Source organism: Arvicanthis niloticus, chromosome 8 (genome assembly GCF_011762505.2).
Source record: "Arvicanthis niloticus isolate mArvNil1 chromosome 8, mArvNil1.pat.X, whole genome shotgun sequence".
NCBI lineage: Eukaryota > Metazoa > Chordata > Mammalia > Rodentia > Muridae > Arvicanthis > Arvicanthis niloticus.
Window position 1 is genome coordinate 55,292,199 of NC_047665.1, and position 13,382 is coordinate 55,305,580.

A 13,382-nucleotide genomic window follows, 5' to 3' on the forward strand; every position below is an offset into this window, starting at 1 on the left:
TCCATTCCCCACAACTCCTGTTAGCTTAAAACTGAAATGATTGCTTTCTATATTGAGAAATCCTCAGGAATGTGTCTTAATTTGTTACAATGCATTGTTTTAAATGCAGGATAACTGTTGCCGCCTTCAAATCCCACCTTTTCGTTTGTTTGCTTTAGTCGTTTACCCTTCGTGGTGACCACAGATCCCCAGCCTCTGCCCAGAAGCCATTCAGCAGGTCCACTGTCCCCACGCCCACCAAGAGAAGAAGCAGTGCATTATGGTCGGAGATGCTAGACATCAGTATGAAGGAGTCCTTGACCACTCGAGAGATCAAACGTCAAGAGGTACGCAGTACTCAGTACCCAGACTGTTATTTATTGAGTTATACTGAGAAAGAAAAAACGCTGTGTGTGTGTGTGTGTGTGTGTGTATCTTTATCTTGCCAGAGGAATAGGAAACTAATACCTGATTGGGTTTTGTTTTGTTTTTTAATTTGAGCAACTATTCACAGCTACCCAGTCTGTAACAATTCATAATGGATGGTGGTAGTCATCAGATTCAGCAACTCTAGTGGGTAACATGATAGGAAAAGATTACCAGCTTACTTGAGAGTCCATCCTCAATTAGAATTTTCAGGGCAAATCTCTTAAGCACTGTAAATATCAATTACATGATTTACATGTCTGACTTGTGGTGTTGCTTGATGTTTTTAGGCAATATATGAATTGTCCCGAGGAGAACAGGACTTAATTGAGGACCTCAAGCTCGCTAGAAAGGTCAGTAGTCACTTTACCACACGCCACCCTTACAAGTGACACCTCACAGCTTCTAAAGGCTTCTTAACCTTGGAAGTGGAAAGCAACAGAGTTTTACTGATGACTGCATCACTCAAGATTAAAACACAGCTTTTCAAATGTGACTGCTAGTAAACTTATAGGAATGAGCATAAACTGTAGCATTTCTCCAGAGGCTGCGTCCTTGATGCGGAGTTAACTAGGGTGTGCTCAAGGACAGGTCACCCCAGTGTTTTCTTTGCTTGTTCTTTGTGTGATGTATCTCTTCCCCCATAGGCCTACCATGACCCCATGTTAAAGCTGTCCATCATGTCGGAAGAGGAGCTCACGCATATATTTGGAGACTTGGATGCTTACATACCTCTGCATGAAGGTCAGCTTTGCCTCCCAGCAGCATGGTCACAGTCCTTTAAATTAACGTCACACTCGCTACTTCTTTCCGAACAGTGTGTCACTGCTCTCTCTATTCTTGTGCCCTTCAGATCTGTTAGCAAGAATAGGCGAAGCAACCAAGCCTGATGGGACTGTGGAGCAGATCGGTCACATTCTCGTGAACTGGGTACGTGAGCAAGTCATCTTATATGGCCGGCGGTGCTGCAGCCTGCGCTGTCATTCACAGCAGCTTGGTCTGCCACCAGACTCTAAGAGCAATAATAGTCCAGCCAAGTTCTGATGATAAGAACTTACAGCCTTGTAAAAAATACAGAACTTTTTTGTGTTACAGATCTGCTTGCAAATAATGTCCCTGCTTGAGCAGACTTTCCATAATGCTATGATACTTACGCAGTCTTTCATATAAATAAATGCTTTAGTACTTGCTGTGTGTGAGGCCCTGTTGAAGGAAGGTTCCTGAAGACCCAGTAGTAATGAAGGCCATTTCTATGTTTATGACCTCAAACAAGAGAATGAGCAGGCCCACGGCATCAGGGTTGTGACATGTGTCCTGGGCACATGGATAACTAACATCTCAGTGAGGCCTTGAGGCCTCCATTGAGCCAGGAAGATTTCCACAGCCGGGTAAACACACATGGAGTCATGCTGTCTTTTGTGGTTTGTGTTCATGGCTTACTAATGCACCCGGTAGTGTCAGGGTGTGTCATGCTGTGTCTTTGCTCTCCAGTTACCAGGCCTGAATGCCTACAGAGGCTACTGTAGTAACCAGCTGGCGGCCAAGGCTCTTCTGGATCAGAAGAAACAAGATCCAAGAGTCCAAGACTTCCTCCAGCGCTGTCTGGAATCTCCTTTCAGTCGAAAACTAGATCTTTGGAGTTTCCTAGATATCCCTCGAAGTCGTCTTGTCAAGTACCCCTTACTGTTAAAGGAAATCCTTAGACACACTCCCAAAGACCACCTTGATGTTCAGCTTCTGGAGGAAGCAGTAAGTAAACCCGTAAGGTAGTCTTGCAAATTTAGCTAGCATGGGTAACCTTAGAAGAGCATACAGTGGTACTTTAAATCTGATGTCATGCAGAGACTGGGCTTTAATCTAGTCCCTTCTGCTGCCTGGTGGCCTTGAACTAGTCGCCCAGTATGGCTGTTCACATGTATAATGAAGAGATGGCTGGACTGATGTCTGGAAGCCATTCAAGCTTTAGATTCTGTCCTGTTGTGTGAATGTTTGCCCTGGAGGGTGGGCGGGAGCGGGGCAGGGATGATAGACAGCAGTTGCTCCATCTTCTTTTCTTCTTTCACTTCTAGATATTGATAATACAAGGAGTTCTTTCTGATATCAACTTGAAGAAAGGTGAATCTGAGTGTCAGTATTACATCGACAAGCTGGAGTACCTGGACGAGAAGCAGAAGGACCCCAGGATTGAAGCGAGCAAGGTGTTGCTGTGCCATGGGGAGCTGAAGAATAAAAGTGGCCATGTGAGTGTTTGCAATGTGAACAGGAAGGAGGCCATTACTTCCCCGTTCCCACCTCAAATTCTGCACATAAATTATGAGGCAGGTTTTTAAAAATAAGCCTGCAGCTTGCAGCAAGAAGGTTAATGCTTGTTTATGTGACCAGCTTTGATAAAGCAAATAAGACGTAAACACCTCAACCAGCAGGCCTTCCTTTCTGCTTGCGAGCTGTGAGCCCGTGTGTGCTGGGTCTCCTGTCCATGCTTCATGAGCACTAGCCTTGGGAATGGTGTCTTCTAGCAGGGACAGAGGGTTTAGCACCACTCAAATTTTGCAGCAGATTAAATAAGAGCAATTTTATTTTTTAAATATTAATTACAAAAGAATCTTCTGGAATTAAGGAGTTATGAATGCTATTTTTGGTTTATATGTGCTTTCCAACAGCTCCATTTGTAAGTTGGGGGTTGTTGAGAAAAAGTTGAAATCCAGCCTATCTGATTTCTGTCACAGAGCCTAATTGTTCTGTGAAGGCTTAGATTTGTGTAGACACAGCAGAACCATGAACATTGTAGCAGCACGACTTGGGAACCCTGTGTCTTGGAAGCTGCAGTGCACAGTACTGGAGTTGAAACCTCTTTGTGCTGACGTCAGGTCTTTCAGATACATCACATTTGCTTGACTGTTGCCTAACCTGGTAGTGTGTTCTGATAGAAGAAAAGAGAAGAGCTCTAGGTAGCCCGAGCTTGGCTGCTCCAAGCCACACCTGCAAAGCCACGAGATCACTGTTATATGCCATGGATAAAGGCGAACTTAGGAAAATCTAAATGCAGTTTTAAAATCTAGTGCTTTGACAATTAAATCCTTTATTTAGGAAGTTTTGGATTTTTTTCTTTCTTCATTTCTGCAGAAACTATACATTTTCTTATTTCAAGACATCTTGGTTTTGACTCGGCCTGTCACCCGAAATGAACGCCACTCCTACCAGGTTTACCGGCAGCCCATCCCAGTCCAGGAGCTGGTGCTGGAGGACCTGCAGGACGGGGATGTGCGCATGGGTGGCTCCTTCCGAGGAGCCTTCGGCAACTCAGACAAAGGTAAGATGGCACTCTAGGATAGTTACTCAAGGGAACCAGGTTAGATGGGGAGGAAGGCGGTGAAGCAGAATGGCCATACATTTGAAATTAACCCGGGCTACAGCGTGAGACTCCATCTTGAAAAGCAACACTGAATAGAAGAAACAAATGTCCCTAAATGAAATTAGACTCAACCCTTAGAATTTTGAAAATACAACCATTCCCTTGTTGTGTACTGGCATAGCATTGAGTTTTGGTCAGGGACCTCTAGCTAGCAGCTGTCTTTAACAGTGTGTGTCTCATAAGTACTGGAACTTTCTTTAAGACTACATAACCACTTTCTTAGTCTTAATTTCTTTTTTCTTCCCTTCAGCTAAAAATATCTTTAGAGTCCGCTTCCAAGACCCTTCTCCAGGCCAGTCCCACACACTGCAAGCCAATGACGTCTTCCATAAGCAGCAGTGGTTCAACTGTATTCGCTCAGCCATTGCCCCTTTCCAGCGGGCCGCCAGCCCCCTAGAGCTTCAGGGCTTGCCAGACCTGCACGAAGAGTGTGAAGAGAACAACCCTTCTGCTGGGAATCTCAGAGCCCAGCGACGGTCATGCGTGGTTCCTGGTGTCATGCAGGTAGACACAGAAAGCTCGCTGGAGTGTAGCTCCAGTGTACAGACAGGGGAAGACACCAGGAACGGGAAGACACAGCGGCCCCAGCCTGGCTTACGAAGAGCAAGGGACAAAGTGCAGTCAGGTGGCAAAAAGAAAGAGACTTTGGTATAAAGTGTGTATTCCCTGGTGGGGAGCTGTTTATTTATAAATGTGTACAGTTTCTTCTTGTAACAGGAGCATCAAGGGTTACTCTGTACCAGATGTAATATGTCCATGGTTTGGGTCTCTCTCTCTCATCCTCTCCCTCTCTCCCCCCTTGTCATTGTTGTTGTCATTGTCATCATTGTTGTTGTTGTTGTTAATGGCAGCTAAAGATACACAGATTACTGTTAATTGAAGACTTTAAAAAGGTGTTTTCATGGATTGTTTGGAACATGCCAACCTGGTATTTTTTACCAGAAGAAATATCTGTGGAGCCAGTGTTGTCCTCACACTGGGTTCACCATGACTTGGCAGCACTGACCAAATGTCAGTGTTTACCAAGCCTAAAGGTTTGCTAATGCTGAAACTCCATCAGTGTTCCTTGTTAAATCCCAGATGACACCTGCAATCTATAGAAATATTTTATATTTCCAGTGAGGCCCCACTTTTTTGGAGAACAAGCATGCAGCTTGGTGTCTTTCCCTTTGTCTCAACTGGAACGAGCGAGCAAACGCACGCACGCCGTGTCAGTCTCGCTGCACCGCTCTCCTCCATTCAGTTATTCTGCCAACTATTTAATTTTTTTTTATTGTAAAGTAGTTTTTAGTATTTGCTTTTATTTTTTTACGTTGATGCCTTTTAAATTGGCATGTCCTTGAAGTTTTTCCTCCTAATTGTGTGTGTGTGTGTGTGTGTGTGTGTGTGTGTGTGTGTGTGAATCATATTAATTTTATCAAGTGAAACCAAGCCATATTATTTGAGCCAATTAAGAAAACGGCAGTTTTTACAGTGTATCATGTCAGGGTGGTAAAGTCCCATGAAATGACTTAGTTTATTCTAGACTACTGAAAGGAACCACAGGAAGACTTGGGTGGAAGTTTTTGTGTTGTCTGAAAGGCAAGAGAGAAGGCAGGAGACTGGGATAGTAAAGGGAAAGGAAGAGTAGCTTGTCTAAAGTAAATTGTCCGGCTGAGCCAGAGGAGCAGAGATTGGAGCAGCTGAGCTGAGGGTACGTAGGAAGTTGTAGAGGGCCTGAGGGGATGTGAACTGTGTTTGCTTTGGTTTCTTATACCTGCAAATGCTACATTTAAAAGGAAGCTGTGCAGTGTTTTGGAAATTTGACCATATTAGGTGAATTCTGGTTGGTTTTCTTCATTTATAAAAACTCATGATTCTTCACTGTAAAATGTTTGTGTTAAAAATGGGGTCATGCTCTTTAAAGGGGGGGAGGGAGAAAGACAGAGCCCCCATGTCAGCCCAGGGTCATACTGGTGATCAGTTCAAGTCATTGTTAACCATTATGTGAAATATATCTCCAGTGGAAATGGAAATTGGAAAAGGCTGTAAATAGATCAATCAAATGATTTCTTTGTATAAATGAATTATACAATTAAAAAAAAAAAGCACACACATAATAATCCAGAACACTTCTCTCCTGGTGGTTATTTCGGGGTCCATCTACTGGGACATGGGGGCTTAACTAAACCTTTAATGGTTAAGGAAATTCCAAATAATTTACCCTTTTGAGATGTTTCTTGATGAGTAAGAAAATTCCATAGTTTAATTCTTATGAGTCATGTGATCTTTTAAGAACATGGTGTAATCAGAAGTCATCGTTGTATTGCAGACAGCTGACCATATGGCTGTCTTCTGGATGCAGCAGTAAAGCAAATAGCAAACATCTTCACTAACATGGTTAAACCAGATTCTGAGGTAGGTATCGCAGCCTCCTCACTTTGGAAATTCAAATTCAGAAGTGTGCTCTGTCCAGTGTTGTGGTCTGCAACACCGGAAAGCAAGACAGTGGTTCTGTCTAGGGTTATCACGTGGAGTTTATTTTCTCTCAGAGTGGCTTTGTTCAGCTTCCAGAGTTACAGGATCAAGTGGTTCAGATATGGTGATGGAATGATGTTTGATCTAAAGGCATCTTGCTTGGTTTCTCTCGGGAGAAAATGAGCAGTCTTGATGTGAGATGAAGATGTGTGAGCAGCATTTCTGTTGGACAGCACTCAGTGACATACAGACTTGTTTGCCCATCAATTAGTGATGCTTTAAAAAGTAAAGGTGCCCGGGCCTCATTCACACTGTCTCATTCTATCTAAATGCTGGAAGGAAACAGAGAGCTGACCATGAATTTTTATGGTTGCATAAGGCCACTTCATTTAAGTGTACATAATGGTTTTCTGAGGCACTTTAAGTATCCCTGGCTGGCTAAGAGCTCACTCTGTAGCCCATACTGCTTTCAAGTTCACGATGGGTCCTTCTTGCCTCTACATCCCAGTTGCTGGGGTTACAGGTTGTGGCACCCAGCTCACATTTAGTGCCTGCCTAAGTCTAGTAAAAGTCATGGACCCTTCCTCCAGGAAGAAGTGTAGCCATACGAACACATCCACATAAGACCCTTAGGTAGTCTCTAAAATTTCTCTGAACTCAAGTTCAGATGTGCTCATGTCTGTCCTGGTAGGGCCCTGCAACCTAGCGAGTAAGAATTCGTTTGTCCGGTGAGCTCCCAGCATTGCTCTACACTTTGAAATAGTTGTTTGAAATGTACATCTTCCACAATCAGACCTGTGACTGTTATACATTTGTGACACATTTGACTGTTGTAGATGTAATTTTCTTCAAGAGACCATAAAAAAAATGGAGAAATAATAGTTTTCTTATTTTGTAAAATTAAATTTGATACCAGAAGTCCTAGCTTCAAAATGGTAGCTTTCTGGGTCTTGTCAAAATGTCCTCCCTCTGCTTTTACAGAAGATAGGCTTCTGGGGGGGGGGCGGCGGGGGAGGCTGTAAATGTGGATCTGAAGAGAGCCTAATTCTCCCTGGCCCTGATCAGCCACAGTCTGGTAACTTCCAAGAGCAGTAACTGTCATGGAGAACAGAAACTGATGTAAAAGATCTTGAAACAATTGAGTATCAGGACAAACTTAGGATGAATTGCCCCATTTCAAAGCCCATAGCTTCATGAGTCTTTTAAAAATGAAATGTGGGCCAAGGAAATGGCTCAGTGGGAAGAGAGGCACCTGCCCCGGAGTCTTAACAACCTGATGGTTGTGATGGAAGAGAGAACCAACTCCCACGAGTTGTCATCTGATCTCCACACATGCATCATGCTGTATGTATGCTCAAACACGTGCATGCGCACATACATACGTACGTACACACACACACACACACACACACACACACATACGCACATACAAGAAAAATCCAAGTTTTAGTTAAATGTTTTATTCCTTAGGAATATTTCAATGGACTGATGTACTAGTTTCCTGTTTAGTGAAAGAAAATCAAGTAGCTCCCTTGCCTTTTCCTAGGCAAGCTATTACTCAGGGTAAGCAGTGGGTAAGGAAGGTTTTGCACAGCAGGAGCCTAGCTTGGAAAGTGAAGAAGTAATATATCACCATCTGGTAACCTTCATGGATAATGGACCTCAATGTAACTCATGAAGGACATGACACAAGTAAATGGGGCCTCTGAATCTGAGGCAGGCCTGCTGACTGAGCCCGTGTTGAGTCCCAAGAAAGCTAAAACAACGTTTCTTCAACAAAATAGAGATGGAGGTGGGTAGGTAAGAGGGAAATGGGCAGAAAATGGAAGACTTCAGACCCATCAGTTACAGTGCATTAACCCCATCTGGAGCTAAATCAGATTCTTGAAACTGGGGCCTTTTGTTAAGGCCCTGCACTTTCCCATTTGGCTGGTTCGAGGGTCTTTCACTATCAGTCAACAAGCCTGGTAAGATAAGGTTTCCAGGTCCCATTACAGACTGGCCACTGGTGGAGACCAAACTGAAGATTCAGGCCCCAAAGTTCTGCTGCCTGTCCCCTCCATAGCCAGTCCTGCTGTGTAGTCTTTACCAACTTTCCCTTCTGTTGTGGGGTCTCCTCCCTACCCTACTCTCTGGTATCCAAATAGACAACGAAAAAATGCCCTACTAAGTGAGCTCCAACCTGGGCACACTCCCTAGAGATCAAGCATATTTCCTACCTCTGCTGTCACCACCGAGGACTTGGTGATTGGCCTCCTAAGCCACTGCTTTCTCTTTCATCTCCCTCAGCCCTGCCTTGTTGAGATTTCACAACTACACTTCCATCTTGTGTTCCCCAACTCCTGCGTCTCAACTCTGCAGCTACCCCCAAGTAGTAACCTAACATGCCTTCCACGCCCAAAGCTTACACCTTCCAAAGCCTGTCCCTGGGATGCAGTCTCACCGGAGCGTATGCCTTGCTCCATTCTGAAAACCATTCTTGTCTTTCATTCCTGCATATTCTCTGAGTTCTTCAGCACCTTTTCTTAGCCCCTTTCATGAACTTACCTCCTGGTATTCATACGCTGAAACTTAATGGCCAGTTTGTTAGCATTAAGAGGAAAAAGGGCCTTTACAAGGTGAGTCAGGTCATTACTTAAAAGCTTGTGGGCCAGTGAGCTGGCTTCGTTGGCCAGGGCTCCTGCTGCCAAGCCTAATGACCTGAATTTGATCCTTGAGACCGACTCCCACAAGGGATACCTGCATTTATATCTTTAATGCCCATGTAAAAAAGCCAGGTGTGGTGGTGTACAATAATTGAGTACTGGGGAGGGGGACACGGGAGGATCCATGATAGGCCTAGTCTATCTGGTGATCCCCGGGTCCCAGGGAATGTTTCTACTTTGTAAAGAGGTGAACTGTTCGTTCCTGAGAGACAACACTGGAAGATGACTCTGGCCTACACACAGACATGCACACACAGTCTAGGGGATTCCCATGCGCTCCTGTCCACACATAGGCACAGGCTCCTTGGGCACCATGGAAGTGTGTTTGCTTTCACTCTGATCCATCTTATTTCGTCATTACCTAGAGGCCATGGTTTACGGGAGAGTCCACTCAGTGAAGAGCGTTGTGTGTGCTTTGACAAATTCAAGAATCACTTAGAGCGCTGCCACTGTCCCATAACTCCTGCTTCTCTGCCTGGTCCCCGTCCCTTCCGCCATCACTGATCCACCGCCTCCATCGTTTGCCTCTTCTTCTATGTGATATATTTGAAATTTATCAGTAATCTTTTCCAGTTGGCTTCGGCCTGCTGGTATCACACAATTCATGCTTCTATGTGTGCTTCTTACCCTGCTAGATCATTTCTTTTTAAGTGCTTGATAATATTGTCTAGAAGGCCTATAGCTTATACATTTACTTAATTCGTTTGTACTGCTGTTACAAAACTCTAAAGAATACAGATTTGTTTCTTATCATTCTGGAGTCTGTTCATGAAGTGCAAACAGATCTGATGCTTAGGACGGCCGCGATTTGCTTTCAAGATGTCTCCACATGGGAATATGAATGGGTATCCTCACATGGCAAGAGAGACAAGTGAACAAAACAACTCCTTCCAACTGTGTGTGTGTGTGTGTGTGTGTCCAGAGACTGACGGTGAATGTCTTTTGTCATCCCACGTTATTTTATGAGAAATGATCTATTCCTTGAACCTGAAGCTCACTGACCACTGACTGCAAGCCCCATATATCACCTGTCCTGCCTGCTCCTCTAGCGTGAGATCACAGACATGTACCACCATTCCCTTTACATTGGTGTTGGGGCTTGAACTTATGTCTTCATACTTGCACAAGTATTTTATCCACTGAGCTACCTCCTCAGCCTCCAAAAGATAGTCTCTTTTTAATAAAAGATGACTCAGACTCAAGGACCATCACCTACTATCCACGTGCTAGAGTAATACTATCTAAGCTCTATAGGCAGAAACTGAATGTCAGTTCTCAGCAAGGTGTCTGAGCTTGTCCTTCTGGGTATCTGGTCATAGCCTTCACTCTCCCATGGCTCCCAAAAGAGCTTTGTCCAGAGGATCAGGGGCCATGGTGCCTAACCCAGGCATTTGAAGACCAGCAGCCTGCGAGCACTGGATTCCTTCTATGTACAGAAATCTGCCTGGACTTGTTCTTCAAGGCAGAGGACAAAACAACCAGGGGCAGGAAGGTGGGATTTCCTGAGTCTCAGAGCAGCACCGTATCTGGGTGAGGAGACCCGTGACCCCGTTTATCCTCCTCCCATCAAGTTTGACAGGAGTTGGTCTGTTTCTGGCTGACCTATTCTCTCAGCTTTTATGTCTGCTTTGTGTCTTCTTTCTCTTCCCTGCCTGTGAGGGGAGAGGAAAGCAGCCATCACTCCGAGGTCACAAGTACCCTTTGGGACTGGAGTAGATCAGCAATCCAGCCCTCTCCCACCGTAGAAAGCCTACACGGTGAGGTCATGGGCCAACAGGACACTTTATCTGTGGTTGGATGTCTCTCTCTTCTCACCAGGCCCCTCGGCACTCCAAACCTCATGTCTGTTCAGTGTGACTTGGGAGGCTGGCATCAGGATCAGGCCTCTCTGCACACCTGCAAAGTGAGTGCTTCAGGGCTGGAAAGGGGCCCTCTGTTATCTGACATTGTTTATCGCTGCCAACCGTGGAATGCAGGCCTCCTGGTCCCCACATCTCCCCACACAAGTCTCAGGCCTGAACAAGTCTATCCTGGGGGACTGCCAGGTGTGAGCTCAGCACTCAACCCCTCAGCTCTCTCCCCTGGGGGCCATGGATATTGGGTAAAGAATAAGAGATAGAGGAGTAATACAAGCAAACCGTAAGGGAGAGGGAAGCAGATGAGCTTGCACAGACTCCAGACGTTAGGGAAGCAGGCATAGGACGAACTATGGTAAGCATTTTCTCCTTTTCTGTATCATCTCACATGTGTGTTAAGGGCCCTCAGTACACAGGTCAGAAGGAAGATGTTTAGTGCAGATACCACCCTGACAAACTATATAATCTAAGGCAACAACGAAGCAGGCCACAGGGCAAGCCTTGCAAGGCTCACAGAGTAAATATTAGAACAAAAGCACATGTCATTTTTCCATCCAAGCAAAGGCATGTAGAATTGCATTTCTGAGGTGGCTGAAACCCAAAAGAGCTTTTCAACTCTCTAGTCCCTACGGGCCTGTGAGTGCCACATGTTCTTTTCAGACCTCCAGTGATCCCAGCTGGTAAGAGGCCTCTTCCAAAACAAAGGAAAATAATACCTAGGCCTGTAAAATACACATACACACACTCCCTGTCTGAGGGCAAGTGGGGAGGGGTCCCAAATGATGATGGAACTACATCTGCCTCGAGCCAAGGAGCATGAGACAGTCATTTCCACAACGGAAACTGTTTCCATCATCCCCCGTTGTGCTAACATGACAGGCGGCAGGCCCAACACAGTAGACTCGCTCCAGGACTTTCTGATGGATTTCTTGTTTGCCATAACAGACAAGAGCAGCTGCTGGCTTGGCAGAATGAGAAATTTATTGTTGGAGATGATTTTAGAGTTAGAGATTGGTAACTCCAGCAAGGCGTAGGGCGGGGCAGTGATGGTTCTATAGTTTTTCTCATGCTGTTGCTCCAGCCTGGAAAGCCATCGATGTCTTCCCCGCCTTCCACTGGCCAGTGATCTCCCACCCATCCTCAGCATCCAGCTGAGCCTTTCTCTCTGACACAGTCCTCCCGGAGTGCTCTGCAGAGCCGGCCACTGCCTATGCTGGCCCCATCTCACCCTGCCGCCATCTTCCTCTGTTGATCTTTCTTTTCAGGCTAGGCTTTGCTTCCACTAATCTACAAATGTATAGGTCTGTCAGAGTCTTCAACTCAATATTTTTCCTGACAGAGAGAATGCATTCAGAAGTCATTTCCTGAACAAACCTTGAAGGCTGCATGGTTTTTAGCTGTAGCGTTAACAGGAGTCTATATCAAAAATAGCAAGCTGATTAGAGACTTAACCTTTTATACCTGAGACGACCCTGTGTAGCCAGCCTTCACAATGGCCCCCCAAGGATCCCATCTCCAGAGACATACACATACCCACAATGCACTGGGGCTAACACATTAGAATAAGGCCAGTAGCACATGGTGAAGTGACAGTATGATTCCTGAAGTCAGATCTTAAAAAAAAAAAAAAAAAAAAAAAGTTGGTATCCTTGTTTTAACTCTCTACTTTGAAGGAAATCATGTCATTGAAGACATTCAAGCTGCCTTATGGACAGGCCTGTGGTAGGAGAAACCAAGGCCTACAGCAGACAGCTGGTGAGGAGACCCAGTCAAGCCTTTGGGCCAATGTCACCCCACTCACTGTTGTCTCAGCTGCTTCTGGAAGCTGTTGAAGTATGTGGTGGTTTGAGTCTGCCCAAGCTAAGACAAAATGGAACCATCCTAAGTTGCATTAAACAGATCGTGCGTTTCTTTTTGCTTCAAGCCATGAAGCTTTCATAATGTTAGTCAAATATATATATATATATATATATATATATATATATATATATATCTCCAGTTGTGTGTCAAGTTGGCTACTAAAGCCAAGGTGGCTACCTATTAGAGAAGATATATATATATCATTCTGTACCTGTGGTGGCAAAACTGTAGAAAGTTCCCTAATATCCAGGTTGAATGAATGAGAGAAAATGAATAAGAAGTAAAATTCAGGATGAGATCCAGAGGCCTAGTCTCCTGAGACCCGAAACAGAGGAAGAGGCTGCATACGTATCTGCTGGGTGTTGCTCATGGCCTAAAGCCTAAGACCCAAATCCTCTGTAGCCAAATCCTATGTCCCAGGGAACACAGGCAATTAACCTGAGCTAAAATTCCAATTACTCTGTCTTCACGTTATAACGGAAGCAGACCTCGAAGGGAGTCAGTTTGTTCCTGGGCATACGGCCCCTAAGATGTAGTAGTTCTGCCTCTGGTTCCTGCCGAGTGGATGTCCCCAGCCTATTTTCTGTTGCTGTGACCGAGGCAACTTAAAAAGGAAAGAGTCTATGTGTAGCATACAGTCCATCATGAAAGGAAGTCAGGGTGAGAACTCAAGACAAGAACCTAGAA

The 13,382-nt window shown here is 44.9% G+C and overlaps 1 protein-coding gene across 2 annotated transcripts in view; it reads left to right on the forward strand.

The window, feature by feature from the left end:
* The window catches only part of Net1 (neuroepithelial cell transforming 1), a 32,645-nt gene extending 26,719 nt beyond the window's left edge, over positions 1-5,926 (forward strand). For both annotated transcript variants that reach the window (XM_034510400.2, XM_034510401.2), the window contains 8 exons: positions 159-326; positions 696-758; positions 1,053-1,149; positions 1,259-1,335; positions 1,897-2,154; positions 2,475-2,645; positions 3,529-3,715; positions 4,068-5,926. In XM_034510400.2, the coding sequence (XP_034366291.1) occupies positions 159-326; positions 696-758; positions 1,053-1,149; positions 1,259-1,335; positions 1,897-2,154; positions 2,475-2,645; positions 3,529-3,715; positions 4,068-4,471 (1,425 nt within the window). In that variant the 3' untranslated portion in view covers positions 4,472-5,926. The remainder of the gene's footprint in view (positions 1-158; positions 327-695; positions 759-1,052; positions 1,150-1,258; positions 1,336-1,896; positions 2,155-2,474; positions 2,646-3,528; positions 3,716-4,067) is intronic.
* The last annotated feature ends 7,456 nt before the right edge of the window (positions 5,927-13,382 follow it).